Source organism: Eptatretus burgeri, chromosome 12 (genome assembly GCF_056783735.1).
Source record: "Eptatretus burgeri isolate ZD-2024b chromosome 12, Ebu_testis_v1, whole genome shotgun sequence".
Lineage (NCBI taxonomy): Eukaryota > Metazoa > Chordata > Myxini > Myxiniformes > Myxinidae > Eptatretus > Eptatretus burgeri.
In genome coordinates, this window is record NC_140972.1 from 89,138,289 (window position 1) to 89,164,741 (window position 26,453).

The 26,453-nt window shown below is 43.3% G+C and overlaps 1 protein-coding gene across 1 annotated transcript in view; it reads left to right on the forward strand.

Annotated features, from left to right (window-relative positions):
* The window catches only part of LOC147016098 (uncharacterized), a 209,224-nt gene that overhangs the window by 140,024 nt on the left and 42,747 nt on the right, over nucleotides 1-26,453 (forward strand). Inside the window, exons 12-20 of the mRNA XM_085849143.1 lie at nucleotides 32-131; nucleotides 2,199-2,363; nucleotides 4,854-5,028; nucleotides 7,074-7,191; nucleotides 9,297-9,339; nucleotides 12,149-12,234; nucleotides 14,725-14,850; nucleotides 18,300-18,477; nucleotides 20,330-20,384. Of these exons, the coding sequence (XP_085705269.1) occupies nucleotides 32-131; nucleotides 2,199-2,363; nucleotides 4,854-5,028; nucleotides 7,074-7,191; nucleotides 9,297-9,339; nucleotides 12,149-12,234; nucleotides 14,725-14,850; nucleotides 18,300-18,477; nucleotides 20,330-20,384 (1,046 nt within the window). The remainder of the gene's footprint in view (nucleotides 1-31; nucleotides 132-2,198; nucleotides 2,364-4,853; nucleotides 5,029-7,073; nucleotides 7,192-9,296; nucleotides 9,340-12,148; nucleotides 12,235-14,724; nucleotides 14,851-18,299; nucleotides 18,478-20,329; nucleotides 20,385-26,453) is intronic.

The following is a 26,453-nucleotide window of genomic DNA, read 5'->3' on the forward strand; positions in this document are numbered from 1 at the left end:
TGCCGTGCGTACGGTGTGCTTGTGTCTGCAGACGTCTCGGCTGCATGTACACCTTCAAGAACAAGTGTGACATTGAGAAGCACAAAAGCTACCACATCAAAGATGATGCCTATGCACGAGATGGCTTCAAGGTGCGTCGGCTCTATTATTTCATTGAAAATGTATTTCCTTTTTTTACCCCCCTTTAGCTCTCTGTATTTCTGCAATGATTGATTGGTACTATTTTATGATTTTTGTCTTGAAGGATAAAAACTTTTATGACAAGCTGTTTGGATATGAGTTTGTGAAAAATCCCTCGTGTCGAAATGCTCCGTAGCGCCCACGCAAACCGTCATCGTCTTGTGGTCATCTTCAAACATCTTAAGTTGTTTTTTAATCTCCTTCCCCATTTTTCTGTCGATTTAGCTTCTCTTTCCAACTTAATTTATACATATGAAGGATATCAATTGCATTTGAAGAAAAACCTCTTTTGAGAAAATGCCCCCGAGGTTCAGCTGTTGCACATTTCTGTGTGACACGACAAGAGAGAGGAGTGTGAGTAGCGTAATAAGGACTCCTGATTAAAAAAAATATATATTTTAAATACGTAATCATATTTAGTGTTGATAACAGAAAAGCTCAATGTTAAACAAACGAACTTAGGTCTGGGTTTGATTCTCCAACAAAATTGGGAATGACGACTGCCATCCCTCCAGTCCTTATCAGGTAGGACCCTGTGCCTCGGTCGGGTTATTTATTATTACAGTCGTTTCTCTGCGAGCATTTGCTTGTGGAAGTGAAAGATGCGATGGTGTCTAATGATCTCGAACATAAATATGTTATTTAACTCTAATAGTAATTATCTTTTTTCATTATAATCTTCTTTATCATGTTGTATTCTGAGTTGTCTTTTTTTTGTAAATGATGAATCTTATGGGTTTTCTTTTGATGTAATCCACGTGCATTTCGGCATCTTGTCGCGATACGTGCAATTCAATAAATCATGTTTTGAATTTGAATAATTCACATATCATAAAAACTCAGAATTATTCCTGGCATCAGTTTTTAGATCCTGGTGGAGGATCTCTAAGTCTTACTCACGTTGTTGTTCTTGTGGACTTTTTTGTTTCACAGCCTACAGTTTTCATCGAAACTTCTTGAAACTTGGCATATATATGTAAAAATACCCTGCGCACACAGTAACCATCTCCGATTTTGAAAATTCCTCCTAGAAAAAAAAGTTATGACGTCAAAATATCTCCGCTAATGGAAATCGCCTAAAAAATTATCTCCGAAACTGGGCAAGCTTTTTGAATTCTGTTTGCCGGAATCGAACAGGGCATTAGCAGAGATGAATTACCGCACATATGATACATAATCACTATGATGTCATATCAATTTTTATAATGTCATTCCTATTTTTTGACATTTTTTGTTTCACAACTCAGAGTTTTCATCGGATCTTCGTGAAACTTGCCATGTATATGCAGAAAGCCCACGCGCAGGCAGTAACCATCTCCGATTTTGGAAATTCTTCCTAGAAAAAAGTTGACGTCATAATATCGCCGCTAATGGAAATCGCCTATCCCATTATCTCCAAAACTAGGCAAGCTGTTTGAATTTTGTTTGTGGGAATCAAGCCGGGCATTAGCACAGTTAATTTATCGCAAACCTGATACATCACAATGATGTCATATTCGTTTTTATGACGTCATCATAAAGAGCACGAGGATCTTAGCTCATTTGAGCTTGTTTTTTTTTTTAATCTCAACTCTATGGCAGAACTATATTTTCTTGAATGAACACGAGACAGGTTTGTTCGTAACCGTAAGAAAGTGATTTGTAGCCACAGCGAATTGAAACAATCCTTTTTGGTATCTTACAAAATGGGAAATAAATATGTCAAGAATTTCATCCGATCTCATGAGAAATTTATCAAAGGGTTGTTGCAAAAAGCACGAACATGCATCTGCTGTCTCAAGGTTGTTGATAGACGTCAACATGCTGTCAGAAAGACAGGTAAGGTAATCCGTGTAACACCTGGCTTGGAGACTGGGATTACACACTGCAGGCTTTTTGCTGCTCAATGATCTAATGATCTAAATGATCCAGAAGTCGAAATGCAACTTTAAGAAAAATCAAAAAATTCATTATTTATTTTACAAATGTGCCCAGATATCTAGTTTGAGTTTGCACCGCCATGTCTATACCTTGTGCAGAAATTCTACAAGTATGAGTCATGTGCCTTCCCTGGGTGTGCGTACTCACGTGCTTCCAATCATTTCCACTGCATCCGTCCCGGTTGTGCCTTTGCCTTCACCTCCACTGGGCAGATGGGCTCACACAAACGCAAGCACCTGCGCAGGGGGTCCAGGGGAGTCTTGGTGAGCCTGAGAGTGGTGAGGATGAGGGACTTGTAAAGCTGTCATTATAAGCCCAATAGCCTGTCAGCTTACTTTAAGCCATGTTTTCTTTTGTGGCCTCCCTTCTGAGTAATTACTCCATCAACACAAAATTTTTTGATGACAGTGCTGTGACAGAAGAAGACATAATGTATTGTTATGTGTGTACGGTACAATGTAGTTATAAAAGTGTAAGGGCTTTTGTATGGACCGTGTGCTCGTGTAGGTTCGTTCATTTTTAATTGTAACATAGTTCCTTCATGTTAAGGTTAATTTGTCCTGTTTTGTGTGTCATCGGAATGTAGTGTTGTATCCTGTAGGTTAAGGGTGTCGCATGCTCTGTCCTTCTTATCTGAACCAGCGAGGGTCAGCCAAGGTAAGGTGAACGGACCCATCATATGGTAATTAAGAGGTTGCCCCAACATGGGAGATGGTAAAATTTGCTCCCTTCTCCCCCCCCCTCCCCCTCCGGATTCAACATGGGCCTGATAACGTAATGTCACTGGCAGTGCCATCCATGTCGTCACCTGGGGCAAAGCCCCCAGGAGGATCCTCCCATTACTGCAACCACGCAGCGTGCTATTGGCCGGACCTGCTGGCAAGGACCTGCGCCACAATTGGACAGATCCATCCATCCATCCATCCATCCATTAGGACCATACTCTGTGCAGAGCGTTGGTGCCACCGAAGCAGTCTCCTTGGCTATTGGGAACAATCCTGGACAGGTCGCCACTCCGACACAGGATACCAGCATGCTGGCACTCATTTTGCCGACCTCGGAAGGATGACAGGCAGAGTCAACCCCACCTGGTGTTAATTCAACAGCTGAGCGGGATTTGAACTCAGGACCCTAGGATCCCAAGCCCACTACCTTAACCATTAAGCCAACACCAGGCATAATTGGACAGATCCGTGGCCGTATCCTGATTCCGTCGGCGGCGGGAAGGTTCCATCCGAGTGGCCGCGCCGTGTCACGTGTGGGGCATTATGGACAGGGAGATGGACGGGGGGGGGGGACAATTTGAGCACCTGAGGGGCAACTTTCTTCCTCTCTTTGTGAAGGACATCTGTGGAGCAGGACGCTCATCTTTTATCATGGATGCTTCGCTGTGTGGTGATGTGTGTCGGTGCTGCTCTGCTGCGCTCTCTGTTCTGTTCTCTTCAGGACATTGAGCTCGTTTAGGAATCCTTGCGTGGTTTGTGCGTGAGTGTGTATCTGGAACCATAGCCTTTTATCGTTAAATAAGCATTTGTTTATTTATTTATTATTTTCATCATTAATCATCCGTCTTTGTCCACTGGATCCATCTGTAAATGTGTCTCATGCCCGTGTCCTCTAATTTAATAAATCATTGTTTCCTAAGATACTCCACAATCCGTGCCGACTCCACAATCCGCCTCCAACATGTCGCTCGTTTCGGTGAAATTGGCTTCTTCCTGGGGATCTAAATGTGGGTTAAAATCCTGATAACCAGCATGGGGTTAACCCACGCTCGGAGTAGGATCGGATCGTTCGCTTTTGCTCAAGGGTTCGCTCGCTTCTAAATTGGCATTAAGCCGGAAATCCGCAAAGCAACTGCGTCGGCATTTTGCAGCTCCTCACCCCGACTCGTTAGTAAGTTGTGGCGGGGTGGTAAACGGGACAATATTTCTTTCGCATTTTAAGATTCCATACTGTATACTGTGTTGATGTGTCCATTGTTTCCTGTTGTCTTTGTAATCCATGTTAAAGTACAATATTCTTCTTCTTCGAATGGTATGTCCCAAATATGGGGCTTGTGGCTCATAGATTTGGCTTGGTTTGGCCCAAGTCTTTCACAAGTCAGCTGGCCAGGCACGATGTTTAACTGGAACTTATTTGGGCTGGAATTTTGAATTTTGGCTGGAGCACTGGCGATACCTCGCCTAATCTTTGTTCCGTAGACACTGGGACCTTTAACGTGCACCATCAATAATGCGAGCAGACGGATCCCCAGCTTAATGTACTTCTGGAGGACTGTGCATTTTGTGATGCGAAGCCTTGCCTGCTTAGTACCAATTCTGCAGTTTATATTGAGGTTGAGAATCGAACCCAGACTTGATAGCATAAAAGTTAACTGCACTCACTACCTCTGCACCATTCTGTCGGATATTTATGTGAAGGTACGATGACATCTAATTTCATGATTACAGATGAGATGTTGAAAAAGCATCCGAGGATATCGCTCAGGCTTTTCATAGTGTGGTGCTTCCTTTTCTTTCTGAACATTTCTCCAAGGGCATTTATAATCCATTTTTACTTTTATTGTGTAAGCTTGTACCTTATAGACCACATTCGTTCCCCCTTCAACCTCCGATGTTCTTGTTCTCTGTAGACGGTCCGTGTAGATGGCTCTTAAGAAAAAGGATTTCATTGTATTCATACGAGCCCATTGCTTCCACACCTCCAATCACATTTGTTGCCCTCTACCTTCTTTTCCCTATATTTCCTAGAGTGCAAATGATGAACCAACTACTGATGGAAGTGCTTCCTCACCTTCTGCATCAACCTCGGTCACCTCTACCATTCTACCGACTCAATCCCTGCCTCCTGCACCTGTCCCTACTACTTCGGCGATTGCTTCCACATTGATGGCACGACTGGCTTCACCCACTAGTGTACAGCCATGTAAGTGTGTTCGTGCGTGCATAAATCGGATGGATGTGGCTGATATTTGTCGTCGACATGCCACTTTCCTTGGGTTGCCAACTCAACGTGCTGAAGTATGATGGAGTGCTGTTCAGCTGACTGTGCAGTTCGTTTAAAGATACTTATACAGCTCTTGAAAAAAATAAGAGAACACTAAAAAAAATTTATATCAGCATCTCGACATGTATGGCAGCCATTCCATTCCAGTGTCTGTTGAATTCCAACACAGGCACACCTCATTTGACTTAGTGAGGTACTGATTAGGTGATCACCTGAACCGAATCTTAGTTAACAAGGAAAAGTATAAAAACCACTGCTGTGGTCATCACTATCCTCTTGTAATAGGACCGGCTGGATGGCAAAAACAGTGCTTGTAGTACCTCAAAAGTAATTGGAATCAAAAAATAACTATTGACCATGCCAAAAGAGTTGAAAAGAAAAGTTTTGAGTGAGGAAAAGAAGGGTTCAATTCTGGCTTTACTGGCAGAGGAATACAGTGAGCGTCACGTTGCTTCCATCCTTAAAATTTAAAAGACGGCGGTTCATAAGAACAAGGTCAAGCAGCAGACATTGGGGACAACAAAGCTACAGAGTGGCAGAGGGGGAAAACGACTTTCCACTGACCGGGATGACCGCCAACTCATTCGAATGTTACTCAACAACCGTAGGATGACATAAAGTGACCTACAAAAAGAATGGCAAACGGCAGCTGGGGTGAAGTGCACGGCGAGGATGGTTCGAAACAGGCTCCGAGGGGCAGGGCTGAAGTCGTGCAAAGCTAGAAAAAAGCCCTTCATCAATGAGAAGCAAAGAAGAGCCAGGCTGAGGTTTGCAAAAGACCGTAACGATTGGACCGTAGAGGACTGGAGTAAGGTCATCTTCTCTGATGAGACCAATATTCAGCTTTGCCCAACACCTGGTCGTCTAATGGTTAGACGGAGACCTGGAGAGGCCTACAAGCCACAGTGTCTCGCACCCACTGTGAAATTTGGTGCAGGATCGGTGATGATCTGGGGGTGCTTCAGCAAGGCTGGAATCGGGCAGATTTGTCTTTGTGAAGGACTCATGAATCAAGCCACGTACAAGGTTGTCCTGGAAGAACACTTGCTTCCTTCTGCTCTGACAATGTTCCCCAACTCTGAGGATTGTTTTTTTTTCCAGCAGGACAATGCTCCATGCCACACAGCCAGGTCAATGAAGGTGTGGATGTAGGACCATCAGATCAAGACCCTGTCATGGCCAGCCCAATCTCCAGACCTGAACCCCATTGAAAACCTCTGGAATGTGATCAAGAGGAAGATGGATGGTCACAAGCCATCAAACAAAGCCGAGCTGCCTGAATTTTTGTGCCAGGAGTGGCATAAAGTCACCCAACAGCAATGTGAAAGACTGGTGGAGAGCATGTCAAGACGCAGGAAAGCTGTGATTGAAAATCAGGGTTATTCCCCAAAATATTGATTTCTGAACTCTTCCTAAGTTAAAACATTAGTATTGTGTTGTTTAAAGATGAATATGAACTTGTTTTGTTTGTATTATTTGAGGTCTGAAAACACTGAATCTTTGTTGTTATTTTGACCCGTTGTCATTTTCTGCAAATAAATGCTCTAAATGACAATATTTTTATTCGGAATTTGGGAGAAATGTCGTCAATAGTTTATATAATAAAACAAAAATGTTAATTTTTCTCAAACACATACCTATAAATAGTAAAACCAGAAAAACTGATCATTTTGCAGTGGTCTCTTAATTTTTTTCCAGAGCTGTATTTTCCAGAAGGTGTTTTGTTCACGTGCAGGTTCCTTGAAAGCGTTACCCTGCCAGTCAGATAACTGACCTAATGAAGAATACATGTGGGTGCTTGGGTCCAGCGAGTACATACCCACAGGAAAATAGATAATTAAATTCCTAATAGGCAAGAATTTGAAAAAAAAAAATGCTGAATTTAGAATATGCTGCAGACTGAGTGACGTAAAGATTTCCATGAGATTTATTTTGAGTAAAATAGGATTTTTCTTTTTGTCCAGCATTTGAACAAGACAGCGAATCAGAATCCTCTTTCCAAATTCAACAGATAAAGCCTGAAGTTGTCGAGAACGACGTCACACAGGCACGCAGCCTGGATCTGAGCCTGAAGCATTCTGGGTAAGTTGTGATAAGCCCTCCAATCTTGTTTCTGCTGCGCCGATAATTAGCGGGTCAACCGAGAGAACGAGGGAGGAGTGGATCTTGGGTGATGCTTCCTCACATTTGAAAAACTGAAATGATGTTCAGATATTTCAGACGTTTTGTATGTTATGACATGACGTGTTGCACTCACAAACCATTAAGCATATAAATAATTAATAATTATAGAGGAAAAAGGCGAAGATTTAGTCGGATCGTTTGAGGGTTAACCTACGCTTTTTGTTTTTGGAAATCTTCATTGAAAGCCATGAAAATTAAAGACGGCCCTATTCTCCAAGATGTACGGCCCAACCACATGTACGCTTTTGTCCCATCGTCGTGGAGATGTCTTGAAGGCAGAAACATCAAGACTCCTTAGGTGGGGCTGGAAGCCAAGAGGTATGTGCACTCGCCTCTGAGCTGTCCAGCCTGGGCTTGAATCCCGACCCAGCGATAAACTGTCATCCCAGTGTTTCACAGGCGGGGCGATTCATTAATGTGTGAGTTGTCCCTCGGATGGACGTTAAACAGGCATCCCGTCTGCCGGCATTAGTCCGTGGACGTTAAAGATCCCACTGTGTCCTTCGTGAAGCTATCGCCGTTACCCTGGCCAAAATCCAAATTTCTGCTCTCACCGACTCGGGGAACTGCATCAGCGGTGTAGCCGCACCCTCAGCAAATGCTGGCAAACCACAGTCGCATGCTGCGTAGGAAACAATAAGAATAAGAAGAGAAAGCGGGATGACAAATGGCGAAGGATCAACAGACTGGCAGAGGTATTGGGGAAGGGCTTTGAGGAACAGCCAGAAAATCATTCTCAGCCATACTACATTAAGTGATGGGAGTGGTCAGCAAAAAGATATATGGGGCCATTGAGAGTAGAAAAGCTCAGGGTAGAGATGATGAAGTGGTGACGTGTATCATTTACTGAAGCACCGGACAGAAAGAGATGGAAGAACATTCCCAGGAAGACCCGGTTATGCCTTGTAATTGTGTAAAACGAACGGTTCAACACCGTTAATGTCGGTAGGAATGAAACATTTGGTTTCAAATATGCATGTTCGTCATCCTTGAGCACTTCACATCTGTCTGTGAACTTTTTTCTCTGACACGAACACATCCTGCCAGAGGGATGTGTGCGTCACTGAACTGTGCGGCTAATTTCTTTTAATTTTCAGCTGGTTGGACATTTTCATTCAGTCTTCACCGCTCTCTTGACAAAAATTGCAAAAACCCAGAATTACTTGCATAGCTGTGATCGAACTCCACAAGTCGTCGCCAGATGTTTCCATGAGGATTCCACAAACTTTCAGCAAGTTTGTCCGGTCGCCGCACCAATTAATGTGCGTCTGCGGTTTTCCACTGTGTGGTTCTCCCTATTTTGACGATTTGAGAGATCTGTCAATTAAGGGCTGTCAGAATGGCCTTGAGATACGCGCACTCGCCTCGAATTTATCAAACCCGGGTTTGAATCCCGACCCAGCTATAAACTGTTTCGCAGGCAGTGTGTGTGTGTGCCACCCCTCGGATGGACGCTAAACTGGGCATACCATCTGCCGGCATTCATTGGTGGACGTTAAAGATCCCACCGTGACCGTCGCAAAGAGTAGGTGAGCTATCGCCGGCATCCCAAACAAATGATAAATTCCTGCCCTAACCTTAGTTGAATGTCGGGCCTAGCCAGCCGGTTCGTGAAAGACTTGGGCCAATCTTCCCCCGGCCAACCCCACAAGAACGTAGGAATAATTGTGTCCGCTAAAGAATAAGAAGCGATCTGTCAATTATTTTTGATTTATTTTGAACAAAATGTGCAGGTTGGCCTTGGAGAACCACGCTTACGTCAACACCAACATGTAGTTCAAAGAAAACGTGTTAATTTTATTGTAATTTTGCATTTTTGACAATACTGTATATCACCGATGAATATCTTCTCAAGGACTTTGTCTCACGTCCTATCCTTGGTATTGAATCCTGTTTTATCACCGCGGTGAATCAACGTACACAGCAATGAAGTGGATTTTGTTAATGTTTTTGGTGAGTAACGATCTGTGAGTTTTTCTTTTATTCATCTTTGATTTCTGCAGTGATGCTGGACGCAACCATCTCGGATCCCCCGAAATCAAGCAGGTTAGCAGACTTGTGTGAAGCCCATTAAGTTCTGCTAAAGTATTAGGCGGTGCAAAAAGTAACCTGTTTATTATCAGTGACTTAGCTGAAATTGTGGTTCAGTGAGGGGTCGGGTGTTTGTTTATCTTTTGAATATTTTTTAAAAGCTTAATTTTACATTCAGGGCATCCCAACAATATAGGTTGACAAAGAAAGAAATGCTACAAACAGATGTTATAAATCACACAATCGTTATTTCTACAATGAGAACCAATGGAGGGTATCCTGAATAATCACCTTTTTTTGGAAGCAGTTATTTATTTTATTGGAAAGAAAACACAATCACAAACAATTTGAATAACTACGAACAACATTTTCAACGTTAAAATTATTTATGAATTGATCAAATGTACACACTCTTGACAGATCATCGGTGCTGCCGAAGCAGTCTCTTGGCAAGGGTTGCATTGGGTGGTTCGGTTACTGTGGTTGGTTTGGTTGGTTACCTTGGGTGGTCTGGTTACACTGGGTGGTTCGGTTGCACTGCTGCGTGGTTTGGGTACCTAAGGTGGTCCGCTAATATTGGGTGGTTCAGTTACGCTGAGTGGTTCTGTTGAGCTGCTGGGTGTTTCAGTTACGTTGGATGGTTCGGTTACCTTAGGTGGTCTGGTTATATTGAGTGGTTTGGTTACACTGATGGGTGTTTCGGTTATGCTGGGTGGTTCAGTTGTACTTCTCTTCACTAAAGACACCATGGGATATTTAACATCCACAAACAACCAGTGCTGGCAGACAGCACACCTAGTTTAACGTCCATCCGATGGATGGCCCACATACAATACTACAGATGACTCGCCCTCCATGTGAAACACCTTAATGACAGTTTATAGCTCGGTTGAGATTCAAACCCAGGCTAGACAGCTCAGGTACGCGTGCACATACCTGCCGGCCTATTAAGTGGTATGGAATTATTTAAAACAGTATTGTACCGGATTGATAAATTTTAAAAATGCTGGAAGAATATTCTTAGTTTGGTGCTGATGATAAACAGGTTATTTTCATGTAAACTTGGAAAAAAACATTGAACTGATGTTGTGTGTTCAGTACTTGCAAAATCGAAGATTTGTTAAATACAGTGGACTGTCAGTCGACTTTGTTATTCTGTTTGTCTGTTTGTTTCTTGCGAAAATCGAAGGTTTTACAAGTATATTGGTTGGTCTTGTGCGTTATTCTGTCTGTCTGTCTGTCTGTTTGTCTGTCTGTCTGTCTGTTTGTCTGTCTGTCTGTTTGTCGCCAACAGGTCACAATTTTAAACCGATCTTCACAAAACTTCACCACATGGTAGAGTTTGTCATAAGCAAGAAGACTATTGATTTTGAGGTCAAAAGGTCAACATCGGCCAAAGGTCAACAATTTTGTCAGATTTCTAAAATCCTAAATTGTTATTCGATTGACTAGAAATTTTAACAGGATTTTCATATCATTGAATTGAACCGCCAATTATTTTTGAGGTCAACATAGGCCAAATGTCAACAACTTAGGTGAGATTTCTAAAATCCTCAATTTTCATCCAATTGAATTGAAATTTGAAGAGGATTTATATTTCAGGTCACTGTTTGTGGTGAGGATGTTGAGGTCGTGGAGAGATTCACTTACCTCGGCAGTGATATTCATGTCTCTGCTGGCTGCGAGTCAGAGGTCAACAGACGTCTGGGTCGGGCCTGGGGAGTCATGGATTCACTGGATAATGAGGTGTGGCGCTGCCGGTACCTGTGCGGGAGGACGAAAGTCCGAGTCTTCAGGTCCTTGGTGCTTCCAGTCTTGCTCTATGGATGTGAGACTTGGACTCTGACCAAGGATCTGAGACGGAGACTTAATTCCTTTGGTACCAGGTCTCTTCGGAGAATCCTTGGCTATCGCTGGTCGGATTTTGTGGCCAAGGAGCAGTTGCTGAGAGAGAATCAAATGGGATTTGTTACCTGCATAGTCCGTGAGTGTCAGCTGCAGCTGTATGGACATGTGGCTCATTTTCCTGACGCTGATCCTGCTGATCAGATTCTCTCAGCAAGGGAGCCTCGTGAGTGGAGGAGGCCAATGGGCCGACCACGTGCCTCGTGGTTGCAGCAGGTTGATCAGCATCTCAAGGAGATGGGGATGGGCCAGGCATCTGCCTGGGGGATGGCCAGACGGAGGCCCCTGGAGTACCGACGGAAAGTGGACGCAGCGACGTGCTGTTCTGGCACATGCTCCCATACATGACCTGAACTGAATTCAACAAAGCCAATTATTTGAGGTCAACATATACCAAATTTGTATAATTGTCAATTTCCATCCTATTAACTTGAAAGTTGAACAGGATTTGCATAGTCCATCACTGAATTTGGAGAACAACTATTTTTGAGGTCAAAAGGTCAAAGGTCAACTCAAGGTAAAACTTCTGAAATCATCAATTTCAACCAGAAAAATAATGAATTTTCATCCGATTGACCTGAGCTTTGATTAAGATTTTCAATTTTAATCTTAATGAAATGAATAATTTGATGTAACCATGGCAACCTTTGGAGAGGGGGTGGATTTTGCACGTATCGTGCTCTGCACGACATCTTTTTCTTGTTTGCTTGTTTGTCTTTTTTGTAATGTATGCTCTACCATGAGAAATACCATTTGTATCTTTGTAAGAAAAATCTCACACTTATCAGCTTGTCATCGTCTGACTTTCGATGTAAACTCGCTTCAATCATCCTGTTGTTACTATAAATAGAATTGAGCAATTGGCCAATGACCTGGGTTAATACAACAGACTTTGTTTTGTCTCTTCCCTCCCCCATAGCCTTTTCCTCTTGTTCTTGCCAACAACAACCAATCAGAGGAGCCTTCACCCTCTTCATCCCAATTTTGGGAAACACTCGTGCGCAGGTAAGTTCATCGCCTGTTGCCAAATGTACAGAGGTGGGCAGAACTATGAGTGAAGACAAAACTCCAATGGTCAGGTGGAGGTTCATCCACGACACACACAATCGCCCTGATGTATCAAAGAAAACCTTCTTTTTGCTCGAGTGGAAAATTAACAATCAAAGCAAGAAGCAATTTGATGAAGTCATCATATAAGGAGTGCAAAAACTGATTTGTTTCATTACGTTTTCGTCAGCAAAATAAAGCGGACTGCAAATCGCTTAAATTCAACTTTCAGGCAAAATTTTGTAAGTTGGATACGAAGGAAATATTAAAATGCTTGAAAAGGGAAGTAACAGAGAGTGTCGTTGGTGTCGTCATAACAAATGAGACTTGAACGGCATTCGGTAGAGCGCAAACCACTGCCAGGCTGAACAGTTTACAATTTGTGTCCCACTGATAAGCCAGATCTACATCCGGACCTGAAACAAAATCCAATCGGCTTGTTCTTTTCACCTAACCAACTGTTCCAACAAGTTTTGTCATCTACCATCCGCAACTTTTTGAGATATCATGCTACATATCATTTTTGGCCCCATCTTTTCAATGGTGAAGAATCACTTTGAAAATTATAGTATCCAGATCCAGATCTTCACTAACATCTAAACAATTTGTCCTTGTCACACATCCAACCTGTCCACACAAAGTTTCGTCCGAATCCATCCATAACTTTTGAGATTTCAATATATATATATATATATATATATATATATATATATATATATATATATATATATATATATATATATATATATATATATATATATATATATATATATATATATATATATATATATATATATATTGCCACGAGTCTGGGTGGTTAAGTTAATTCACCCCTCCCCCCCCGCCTAACCTAATTGTGGTGGACGAGCGGTTAACACCAACTAGGCCCGGATCATCAAGCGGTTTTCCTTAGGAGGCGGACACGTGATCCTCAGAGATTATGGCGTGTGTGGGAGGGGGCAGGGTGGCACTGGTGGAGCGACAGAAGCACAGCACAAGGGGTTTATACTCAAACCCACAACAGACACACGGACACGGCAACTTAAAATATATGGGGATTTAATGAAAATAGAAGAAATATTTCCAAGGGGTAACAATTCAGAATGTAATAATACGTGAGGTGAACTAAAGCCTCAAGTCGAGGCGCCTCTACACACAGACTTAAATGCAGACAAGGGGAAAACAAACAAAAGAAAATCCTCCCTTTATTCTGGCACTTAGCTTTGTCCAGAGATGGTCTTCATTGAACTTTGAGATCGAGGTGCTTCATCCTGCTTGGGAAGACGTGTCCAAAAATGGCGCCAAGTCGCTCTCTGGGCAGGAAACGTATGTGAAGTAATTTGCGAAGCGGTATTCAACGCCAGAGCTCACCAACCGCCATGCGGCCTCTTCGCCGATTGTGCTTGCCGATGCCGTGGCTCTCTGCAGAATGACACCGCTCCCTTCGGTGATATACACAAGGCTTTGAAGTCGGTCTTTCACAACCCAGCCAAGAGTCAACGGTCAGCATCGAGCTCCACCACGCAAGCCAACTCACCCCAGCACAAACACACGAATCATGCAGCCATTTTGTCATGCCGAGAGGAGAGCAAAGCGAGAACCTCCATCCTGGCCACGTTCCTCTCACTACTGTCTTCTTACTACTACTGTCTGCTCCTCGAACCCCACCCTTCTTCCACCTCTGGGCGTGGCTTGTTAGAATGACAAACGGGAAAGCGGGGCTTCTGCCTGCTCGGCATGTTTAGATTGCTTGCTGTTGTGCTTGTTGTTGTTATAAAAATGCACAAATGTAGGAGAAGGTCACAGGAGGCAATGACATACTGGGGAAAATTGGTCTTAATCCCTATCTAATTAACACAGCACCACCCCACATGTGATGACAAGTAACAAGCTCACAGTTTCCCAACTTAATTTACATCAAGATGTATCCTACACGTCCACGGACCAAGCACTTCCATACAATCCTAACTTTCCTATGAAATTCCTCCATCTACCTCACTAAAATGGAATAAATTCTACCTTGTCACACATCCAACCTGTCCACCAAGTTTTGTCATAATCCGTCCATAACTGTTTGAGATATCATGCTATATTATAGTTTTTAGCCCGATCACTCAATGGTGAAGAATCACTTTAAAATTCTCATATCCAGATCCGGGTCTTCACCAAAATTGAATCAATTCTTCCTCGTCACACACCCAACCTGTCCACCAAATTTTGTCTGAATCCGACCACAACTTTTGGAGATATCCTGTTTGCAGACAGATAGACAGACACAAACGGACAGGAGTGAAAACATAACCTGCGTACCCTTTCGGTGGCGGAGTTAACCAGAGAGAACCGATCATAAAGGGTTGATGTTTGTGCTCCTGAGAGGTTTCCTTTTTGGAATCGTTAATGAACTCGTTTGTGCGTATCACCGATGATCCTCGTGTGGTCACATTGCAGGGTCGATGCAGGTGATCCCTGCGAGTCTCACTGTGACTTCCACGCGGCTGAAGAGCATTTTCACTGCAAAGTAAACGCCTGTGGAGCGGCCTTCCTGTCTGTCGACCGTGCTGCTCACCATGCTCGGTAATTTATTTTGGCAATTTTGTTTTATATTCACACGCTAAACAGTCGTAATGTTTAATTGAGGTATTGCCTTGACAACAAAATCAAACCGGCTTTTAAAACTTCAGGATTTGTACTGGTAGACCTTTGCTAGTTGACAAGTGAAAGATGAGACCACTTGCCGAGCTGACTGCAGTTTTAAGGCAGAAATAAGCCGGATGAATAACATTATGGGATGCATTAATAATGGTACTGTGTGCAAGCCGAAATACGTTGAACTGTAGTTGTATACAAGTCAAGTCAGGCTCATTAATCCTACAATCGTATGGGGTAGTCCTATGAAGATATATATAATATAAATATTATATTACCCTTTCATAGTAGTCCTATGAAGTTCATGAACTATGAAGTTCATAGTAGTCCTATGAAGACATAGTAGTCATAGTAGTCATAGTAGTCCTATGAAGGAGGGATATAAATACAGGGTGTTTGAAAAGTCATACTTCATAATAAATACTTCATACATGTTAGAAGTCAACCATGCTGGGTATGATTGTGGGAAGAAGAGGAAGAGGCAGGTCTCATATGTGCTGGATGGATGGGGGTAAAGGCTGCAGCCAAGCTGTCTCTGCTCGAGCTTTGGAAAGCGGTGCGGGATCGGGATGTTTGGAGAAATCTGGTCATGAATGTCACCAGAAGTCAGACACGACTTGGCGGAACCAGATAACTGGATTAATTGAGCATGAGGATGGTTCACGAGATAGCTATACTCACTAGATAGGTTCACTAGATGGGAGAAGTGAATTATTGCAGACATTTTTCTGTTAAGGCCCGGTCACACCTTGACGTTTTAGCCAGCGATGGCAACGTATTAAAATGTATGTAAAACGCTGGCTGACGTTGAACTTTTGATGTTTTTTTTTAAGATTCGGACGTATTCATAACGAGTTGGTCGTATGCATAACATATTAGTAATGGACACAGAACGTTTCGTGTGTTATAGATAACTTATACCAACGAATGCTGAACCTGTTGTCGGCCCACACAACCGATGCCCAACGATAGTCTAACTTAGGCATAGCGCGTTGCACGCATCTCCGACGATGTCGTGACGTAGCCTATTAAAAGGCTGACGCACAACGATTCGAATCATAACTGCCATAGAAATGGAAGTGACAACATCGCGGTCACACCTTGGCGATCTTGCCAGCGTATGCCGACCAAAGAAAAATGTGTCTAAAACGTTGGGGCACGTCAAATACGGTATGAGTAAGTTTGGTATACGTGAGTAGAACGCTAAAGTACGCTATCATACGTCGTAGTAAGTAGAGTACGTCAAGAAATTTTAAACATGTTCAAAATTTTACGACGTACTCGGCGTATGACACACGTTCCGCATGCGATGGGGATAAGTTTTACACACGATATGTGGACGCTTACACACGTCCACAAAGGCTACTTATAGGCTACTCATAAGTCGAAACACGTCGCGGTAATGTCTTTTTTACGCGAAACTTATTTCTAACTTATGTTTGACGTGCTTTGAACCAATTCTTTACGTAGTCCCAACACACATCGACGTATGTAGACGTATTCCAATGACGTCTTCCGGTCGACAAAAAAAAATAAATGAAAGTGTTTCTACCTTATAACTGCCATATAAAGACGTGTTCCCAGCGGTTTTGGGAATTGGTATATAAAAATGCTGCTCATAAAAGGGGAACCCAACAGTGTTTTCGAGTCCTTTTTGAGTCGATGTCCATGTCAGCAGTAACAGTATCAGTATCAGTATTAGTATTAGTATTAGTATTAGTAGTAGTTTGTTCATGTTGGCAGTAGTAGGTGGGTGTGAGGGGGAGGGTGTGGGTTATGATGGATCCTCCTTGCGTCCGCGTGTCCACGGGAAGGTTCATAGGCTGCCACTCAACGATTTAAATGGCTGCATCTCCACTATTGAAAGTAGACGCTTGCGCTGAACAATTGGATTTTTTTTACACTCAACGACTTTTAAACGGTACCACTCAGCTAGTTTCATTGTTTACAATGAACGATTTAAATTGCTGTCACTCGCCTTTGTTTTTTGACGCTGGGGTTTGGAAATTTGAAGCGTTTCTTCTGAACGTGTTAAAACGCTCAAACTCGACTATTTTAAATAGACGCTGCCGATGGACAATTGGAATCATAGCCAAGCTAGACATCGAAGTGTGAACATCCTCGTCATGCCCAAGAAAAGTTTGAAGAATGCTGCAAATAAGTGTCCTGGCCATGGCCGTGGACGCTGACGCAAGGACGATCCATTATACCGACGTCTTTCAGCCTATGAGTAACTTAAAAGTAACGTCTGTCGACGTGTGGCAACGATCGCGTAACGTGCCAACAACACGTTAATCAAAGGTTAGAAATAAGTTTCGGGTACGCTAAACATTACCTCGGCGTGTCTCAACTTATGATTAACTTACAAGTAGCATGTGTTGACGTCTGTCAACGATCGCAGACCGTGCATACAACTTGTGGCCAGCGTAGCGGAACGTGTGAGTCATACGCCGGCATACGTCGTGAAATTTCAAGCATGAAAAAATTTGAGGACAACCGAAAAGTACAACGTTTAAAGCCAACGTACAACGACGTATGGCAGTGTTTTTCAGCGTTCTCTCAATGTTATCAAAATTTACCCATAACGTATTCAACGTGTGCCAGCGTTTTAGAAAAAAAATTCAAAAATCGGCATACGTTGGCTAAAACGTCAAGGTGTGACCGGGCCTTAAGGCTCACTTTGCTGTGCCTGGATGGGTTTTGAGGGTTGTGGTGTAGCGGCTAAAACCCAAATCCTATCCAGGTTCCTTCTTGGTCTTCCATTTGAACACGCTTGTTTATGAGCAAAGATTCGAGAAGAATGGTGTGTATGTATGTATATATATATATATATATATATATATATATATATATATATATATATATATATATATATATATATATATATATATATATATATATATATGGAAGAGCTTGTAAGTAAATCACATGTAGGACAAAGACATTTAGAGACGTCAATGTACTTTATGGAATTGGAACCTGTGTTCCCTGCATGACGAGCCTTTGATTCAGATGAAAATGATGATCACGCCAACCCAAGTCTGATGATGATCACCAATTGACAAACATCTTCATGGACTGTCCTTGGATAGAGCATGTAAACAAATTCCCCTAAAACTACACATTCCCCTCATGGTGAATGGGCAAAAGACATCAAGAGGCATTAAGTATGTTGCTGGCACTATCTGGGGGTTGGAATAATTGATGCAGAAGCTTTTCCTTTTGTGAAAGGCTGTCCAGGTTGTGTAAGACAATTGTCCATGAGATACAAGATGAGGAAGTTCTGTTCTTATTATTCTGTGAAAATTTATCTTGCACGGCAACTTCCTACAGATATCAGTTCTCATTCATCAAAAATGATGTTTCCATCATATCAGGTTCCACTGCATGCAAAAGGACCAGAGCAGCAGTCCCAGCGCCAGCCCTGAAGCCACGGCGACTTCCACTCTGGCATCGGTCTCGATGGAAGGGATTCCGACATCGACCGCACCGCCGGTGGCCACAGAAGGAAAGCCAGAGTGCAATGCCGGCTTCTGTCACGTCGCCGAGAAGTGGGTTTGTGAGGCACATTTTAGTGCATTTGCCTTTCACATCGCATTGAATAACACCCCAGAATTTTCTTACTTATTGTTCTCCTCGGCATACCACATTACCCAACCCATCCGTGTTGGTGTTTTGTTAAACAAAAGAACCATGGTATCTTCTACATAGTGGCTGTAAAAAGGGGGATCAGTTTTCTTAATGTTTGCATTTGTCTGCATGATCACTATCATAGTCCAAACACACCTCAAGCTGTCTCCATTGTTCTTTGAGACATATTCCAAAGCTTTGTGTTAACTCAGGTCACAGCGAGCTTGAGTTCTTGCACGGTTACCTCTTCTTCCCTGAACACGTGCCTTACATCAGGGACTTTCTAGTTGTTCCTTACCCACTCACGGGATTGGTCATATGATCTCATTTACACATATATGTGGTAATAGCCACAATAAGAGGTGAATGCAATTTGAACAGAAGGAGAGTGTTTGAAGAAATTTGGATTGATATTGATAATGTGAACACCGTCGTGAGCCATGTGCTACAGGTGTGGTGGTCTGATTGACTGTCATGGTCTTATAGTGGGTACAGTAAGACCAACCTTTTCTTATCCTATTGCAAGAAGGACTGAGCAATTAACGCCTTGCAATTACAACAATGAAATTTATCCCCATGCAATGACTATCCTTTTAAATGTGGGTGTGTAGAGAAATAGGAGACTAGTTAGACACTTTTAAATGCGGGTAAACTATTGTATTTCACTATGAACATATTGTGTGAACATGTCGCTGGTTGGAACATTCCCAGCTCGCATGTTGCGTGCCCACTCTGCAACAAATCTCCCTTGCTCTCTTTATCCGTACACATGGAAGAAAGTTAACCACGTCTACAAAATAGTCCTGTTTGGGCAAAGAATGTAGACTCAAATTCACCAAGCACGTACAGCACGGTAGGGGTATGAACTTGGAAAAAACACTTTCATCTGGTCAGGTTTGATATCATTGCGTATTTCCATGGGCAGACTGTGTTATTATGGCCTGTAAAAGACAGTGAAACCTAAATATGGCATATTATTGGGAAGAACAAAACTGGGATGTCCGACATTGAAATTGTGCATCAATTTAACATCAATAAAGATTGTTCTGCAAACATCAATAAAACAATGATGTTAAAGACAGGGCCTCAACCTGGGAAACTCAGGGTGCCACCGAGAAAATGCAGCTACAATCAGGATTTTCAGACGTTATTTTTTCTACAAGCACAGTGTTGCGGTTTGAATGGAATCGTCCTCAGAGGTTAACCACAAGAACTGCCCAGCAACAGAGTTACGGAGACTGAAAAGACGCCCCGTTCTCACCCCAGTACACAAAACATCCTGCTGGGCACAGTGCTAGGCACGTCGACACTTGAATCTCACTCTGGTGTAGCCATTTTAACACTTGGAGCACACCAGCTGTAACCTTCTTCTCCAAATACTATTTCACTTTATTGGAAGTGTGGTTTGGATTATTATCTTGTTGGAAAATGAATCCTCTTTGCATGAAACAATTTCCACTGGAAACTGCATGGTGCTGCAGTATCTGCTTGTACTTCTCTTTTGTTAGCGTCCCATTGATTTCAACAAGTTTTCCCTCCCCAAAATCTGAGATACAACCAGAGACAGTCACAGAGCCTTCCCTGTGTTTAACAGCAGGCTGCAAATATTGTGTGTTGTAATGTTCTCCAGGTCTTTGGTGTACAAACTGGCATCTCTAAGATCCAAAAAGTTCAAACTTTGATTCGTCAGACCAGAGCTCCCAATTCCATTGTCCATTCACCTAATATTTGTGTTCCTTGCAAATTTCAATCTTTTCATCTTATTCTGTGGTCTCAGCAGTGGTTTGCTTGCTGCAATTCTGCTGCAATCAGCCTTCTGCACACAGTGCTGGGTGACATGTTAATGTTCAGGCCTACTCTCATTTCATTTGTCAGCTGCTGACTTCATTTTCTTCTATCGCATAAGCTCAGGAACAGCTCAAGTGCTTGTCTTGCCTTGAGGAGATTCTTTGGGGATACCGGCCAGTTTCTTGGAGGAGATTTTCAGCTTTTCTACTATTTTCTTCATAGTGTGCCCTTGTTCTCGCAGAGTTGGGATCTTCACACGCTGTTCTGTTGAAAGTTCTGAACCCACTCATAGACTTTCCAGCAAGGTGTTGCAGCCTAAATTTAAAATGGATAAAATTTAAATTTTTTGCCACCGATCGACACATAACACCCCACAATGACAAAGTGAAAATATGTTTTCAGAAATTTTTACAAATTAATTAATAATGAAGAGCTAAAATGTCTTGCATCAATAAATATCCAACCCCTTTTCTATGACACTCCAAATTGAGCTCAGGTGCATCCAAATTCCTTTGCTCATCCTTGAGATGTCTCTACAACTTGATTTGAGTCGACCTGTGGCCAATTAAATTGATTGGACATGATTTAGAAAGAAATACACCTTTCTTTATAAGGTCACACAGTTGACGGTGCATGTCAGAGCAGAAACTCTACCATGAAGTCCAAGAAACTGTCCGTAGAACTCCGAGATAGAATTGCGAGTATTTCTAGAGTGTTTGAAGTTCCCAAGAGCACAGTGAGCTCCACATTTGGAAAAGGAAAGAATATGTAACGACCCAGACTCTTCCTAGAGCTGACCGTCCGACAACATTGAGCAACTGGGCAAGAAGGACCTTTGTCAGGGAGGTGACCAAGAACCCAATGACCAATCTGACAGAACTACAGAGTTCCTTGGTTGAGATGGGAGAACCAGCCAGAAGGACAAAAACCTCTGCAGCACTTCACAAATCGAGGCTTAATGGGAGAGTAGTCAGACAGAGCCACTCCTGAGAAAAAGGCACATAACAGCACAGTTTGCAAAAAGGCACATGAAAGACTCTGAGAGCAAGAGGCAAAAGATTCTGTCGTCTTATGAGACGAAAATTGAACTTTTTGGCCTGAATGCAAAGTGCTATGTCTGGTGGAAATAGAGCACAGTTCATCACCCATATAACACTATCCCAACCATGAAGCATGGTGGTGGCAGCATCATGCTATGGGGATGCTTTTCAACAGCAGGGACTGGGGGACTTGTAAGGATAGAGGAAACGATAAATGAAGCCAAAAGCAGGCAAATCCTTGAGAAGAACCTGCTTCAACGTGCAAAAGACCTTCGACTGTGGTGATGATTTACGTTCCAACAGAACAATGACCTCAAGCATACAGCCAAAGCAACACTGGAATGGCTTCAGAACAAGAATGTGAAAGTCCTTGAGTGGCCCAGCCAAAGCCCAGACCTGAATCCCATTGCGAATCTGTGGAAAGGCTTGAAGATTGTTGTTCACCGATGCTCCCCATCTAACTTGAGAGAACTTGAACAAATCTGCAAGAAGAATGGGAGAAAATCCCTAAATCCGACTTCCGGTTCTGGGTTTGTAGCAACGGCAGGTTTCTCTCAGGGGTCTCTGCCGACTTTCTCAAAGCTAAGTTTCCGGTCGTTATTTGTCCCGTTTTAACTGTTTATTTTCTCACCTACATGTTTCTATGTGTTCATAGTTCGGTTTTGTTTCAAAAATCGTGCTATTTTGTGAGTTTTCGTCGACCTTGTATTTCCGGGTTCCTTGAGGCCTACTCATCCTTCCCATCTTGGTGTACCATCGTTTTTCTTTGTATTCTCTCCCGATTACCTTCATTCCTATTTTCCCCATTTCTCCAACGCCCCTCCATCCCTCCCAACTAAACACTGTTTCTTGCCTTAAATTCAAAACATCCCCCCCCCCCTTTCAAAAAAAAATGACCTTTCTCCCTGCATACCCACAAGGCCTGGTACTTCTTCTTCTCCTTCATTCCTCTTCTTCTTCTTCTTCTTCTTCTTCTTCTTCTTCTTCTTCTTCTTCCTCTTCCTTCTTCTTCCATCTTCTTCTTCTTCTTTTCTTTCTTCCTCTTCTTCTTTTCCTTCTTCCTTCTTCTAGCACACCATCTTTATTCTACTTGAGCTGACCCACCCTTGCCAATTACCCTCACAATTTTTTCCTGCAACCTTCCATTCCCGAATCTTACCGAATCCTCAAAAAATCCATCAAAAAATAATAACCTTCCTTGTATCCTTTCTATCTATACACCTCCTGTAACCACGTGTCTCTCTCTCTCCCCCTTCCTGTTACTTTTCATTGATTCATCAGCTTCACTCTGCATTTACCGTTCCAAATTCACCACACACCTCCACGATTTTACCTCAACCTTCCCTTTTCCGAATGCTCTGCAATCCTTATTTTAAATAAACAATTTCACTATTGACTATACACCTCCCATAGCCACGTGCTTCTCCCGTAACCATGTGATCTATTTCCATCCCCTACGTTTACCGATCCAAATTCACCATTCATCTCACGATTTTCTCTCCAAACTTTCCATTACCTAATCTGATAAAAACTCTCAAAAAACAAATAATAATCTATCTATAATTCCAGCAATGTGTGTGTGTGTGTGTGTGTGTGTGTGTGTGTGTGTGTGTGTGTGTGTGTGTGTGTGTGTGTGTGTGTGTGTGTGTGTGTGTGTGTGTGTGTGTGTGTGTGTGTGTGTGTGTGTGTGTGTGTGTGTGTGTCTGTGACCGCTGTTTCTCGACAACCAATAGTCCGATCTCATTGAAACTTGCCAGCTATATTGCTGGGGACCTGAGGATGTGCCTTTTCAAGGTTTGATATTAATAGGACAAGGCCTTCCCAAGTTATGGCTATTTATTTGCCAACTAATGACATGACACGTTGCTGCGTAGGCGTGGCTGCGTAGGTCGGTGCGTGGCCTGCCGACGATAACATCACGGGCCGTGCCGGTTACATGGCAGCGAATGTCATGGCAAGCAAAGACAGGGAAGTAAACTTGATTTTAATTTGGATTTTAATAATTCCAGCAATATGTGTTTGTGTGTGTGTGTGTGTGTGTGTGTGTGTGTGTGTGTGTGTGTGTGTGTGTGTGTGTGTGTGTGTGTGTGTGTTTGTGTGTGTGTGTGTGTGTGTGTGTGTGTGTGTGTGTGTGTGTGTGTGTGTGTGTGTGTGTGTGTGTGTGTGTGTGTTTGTGTGTGTGTGTGTTTGTGTGTGTGTGTGTGTGTGTGTGTGTGTGTGTGTGTGTGTGTGTGTGTGTGTGTGTGTGTGTGTCTGTGACCGCTGTTTCTCGACAACCACTGGTCCGATCTAATTGAAACTTGCCAGGTATATTGCTGGGGGACCTGAGGGTGTGCGTTTTCAAGGTTTTATATTAATCAGACAAGTGCTTCCCAAGTTATGGCCATTTATTTACCAACGAATGACATGACACGTTGCTGCGGCCATTTATTTACCAACCAATGACATGACACATTGCTGCATAGGCCGGTGCACGGCCGGCGATGACGTCACGGGCCGTACCGGTTACATGGCAGCGAATGTCTTGGCAAGCAAAGACAGGGAGGTAAACGTGATTTTAATTTGGATTTTAATTAACTCTGTGTGTGGAAGTGTGGTTGTCGCGAGAATGCAAGAGCAAAGGAACAGTCTGTGTGGTTGTTTCTGGCACGCGGTTTGAAAGTTTTTTTTTTTTGTTTGTTTGCACGTCTGGCCACGCACCTACGGCCACGCACCTACGGGCATGCACTAGTAATAATACTGATAATAATAAAAAACGATCTCTTATAATGCTTCATCTTCTTCTTTCACATGTGTGGTACTCCTGACTGTATCATAATGCACGACTCTTCTTCTATTTCAAAAGACTGCTCTCAATTCGACCTCTCCTTCATACCTTGCCATTCTCTTAATTCACCTTTATTGCATCCATCAATAAATTTCCTTGATCGCATCTCTGATATAAAAAAAAATTTTAAACCCCACTTTGCAATGAATGTTCACTTTCCATCAACCATTCTTTTTTTCCAACTTCAGTGCCAACTCACCCCTCCAACCCCACCCTCTCAAAGCAACCATCCCACTCTTCTCCCTCCGAGCCTCCCTCTCACCTTTCTCAAAAACTCCCCCCTCACCTTTGTCGCACGTTTCATCCCCCTCACTCATCCTTCTCAAAGTTATCCCCCCTCACATCCACATAGCTGCCTCCTTCAAGCTGCCTCCTTCCCTTGCCCTCTCACCTCCATCTCATCACTCCACCTCCTCAAATCCTCAACTGCCTTCTGCCCCTCTATTGCCCTCCCCCTCTCTCCCAGCATCACAGAGCCTTTTCTCCTCCTCATCCGGCCCCCTCCCCGAGCTATTCTGCAATCCCCCACACTCTTTCAACAACTCTCCTAACCTCCTCCGCTCCCATCCCCTGCACCCAAAGCCTCCTCACCTCCCTCTTCATTAACAATGTGGACCTCAAATATCCAGGGCCTTCGCTGAAACCTTACAGATCTTTCCATACAGGTTGCCACTGACAAACCAGACATAATCTGCCTAACAGAAACTTTCCTCCCCCAAGACATCTCTGACTCCCAATATCTCTCCCTGGTTACTCCCTCCTCTGGTTTGACAGACCTGAGCCTTGTCCTGGTGGAGGAGCTGCTCTCTTCATCAAATACTCCATTCCTCACTCTCCATGCACTGTCCTCACTCCGCCACACCCCCAGGAATACCTCCGGCTACGGCTTCCCCTCCACTCCCACCTCATTGTTACATGTGTACTGAACCATCCACCAAACAGTGATGACTCCATTTACACCTCACAACAAGCATTTTAAGGCTATTTTCCCCGCTAAAGCAGGGGTTAGCCTTGCGGGCCCCATGACAATCTTCTCCACTTTACCCTGTTTTCTGCATCTCCCCTTCTTAATCCCCTTGCCCACATTTCTTCTTCCACCACATTTAGCCAAGTTTTTCTCGGTCTTCCCCGTCCTCTACTTACGACTACACTCATTTCCAACACTCCTCTCACCCAATGACTTTCATCCTTCCTCAACACATGACCCAACCATCTCAACCTGTTTCTCTTCACAACCTCCATCACAGACTCTATTCCCATCATCTTCTGCAAGTCATCATTTGTCTTCCTCTCTCTCTCTCAACAATACTCCACACATCCACCGAACCATTCGCATTTCCACCCTTTCCAGCCTTTGTTGCTGCTCCATGTTCAGTACCCATGTCTCACTCCCATAAATCATCGTACTCCTCACACATGAAGCATACACCTTTCCCTTCAGCTTCAACGACACTCCCCTCTTTGTCAGCACGCCACTCAGTTCCCAAAACTTCTTCCATGCACATCTCACTCTAGCAACCGTCGAAGAGTCTGATCCACCTTCTCCATTCAGCATGTCTCCGAGATAGCAAAATGTTTTCACCCCTTCCAGCTTCACACCATCTCCAAGATCCAACTCAACAATTCCTTCATCTGCAACTCCCTCGATGCACACCTTACACTTGAATGTAGCTGCCACACTGGTTAATGACCCTCTCACCCCACTACATTTTCGATGAACCCATTCAGTACACATTGTACACTGAATGGAGTTCACTCCGACACCCTTCCTGCACAAAGCACACGGCCACTTCCCAGTCCTTTCCACCTCACCACATGCTTTACCACTTGCCATCACCTTCGTCTTTCCGATATTCATCTTCAAACCTTTTGCCTCCAGACATTCCTTCCACTTGTTCATCTTCTCCTTCAGTCCATCCATACTCTCTGCAATCAACACCAGATCATCTGCATACAGCAGCTCCCACGGTAAACCCTCCTTTACCCTCCGAGCCAGCACCTCCATCACAACTACAAATAGAAGTGGACTTAGTACCGACCCCTGGTGCACTCCTACCCTCACCTCAAACTCACCACTGTTCCCGTCCTTCGTCCTTACAGCTGTGCGTGCTCTCTCGTACATGGCCATCACGACTCTGATCAACCATTCCTCCACTCCTAACTTCCTCAATGCCCATGTCATAACTTCACGTGGAACCCTATCAAATGCTTTCTCCAGATCAACAAACCCAAAAAACAACTTCTTC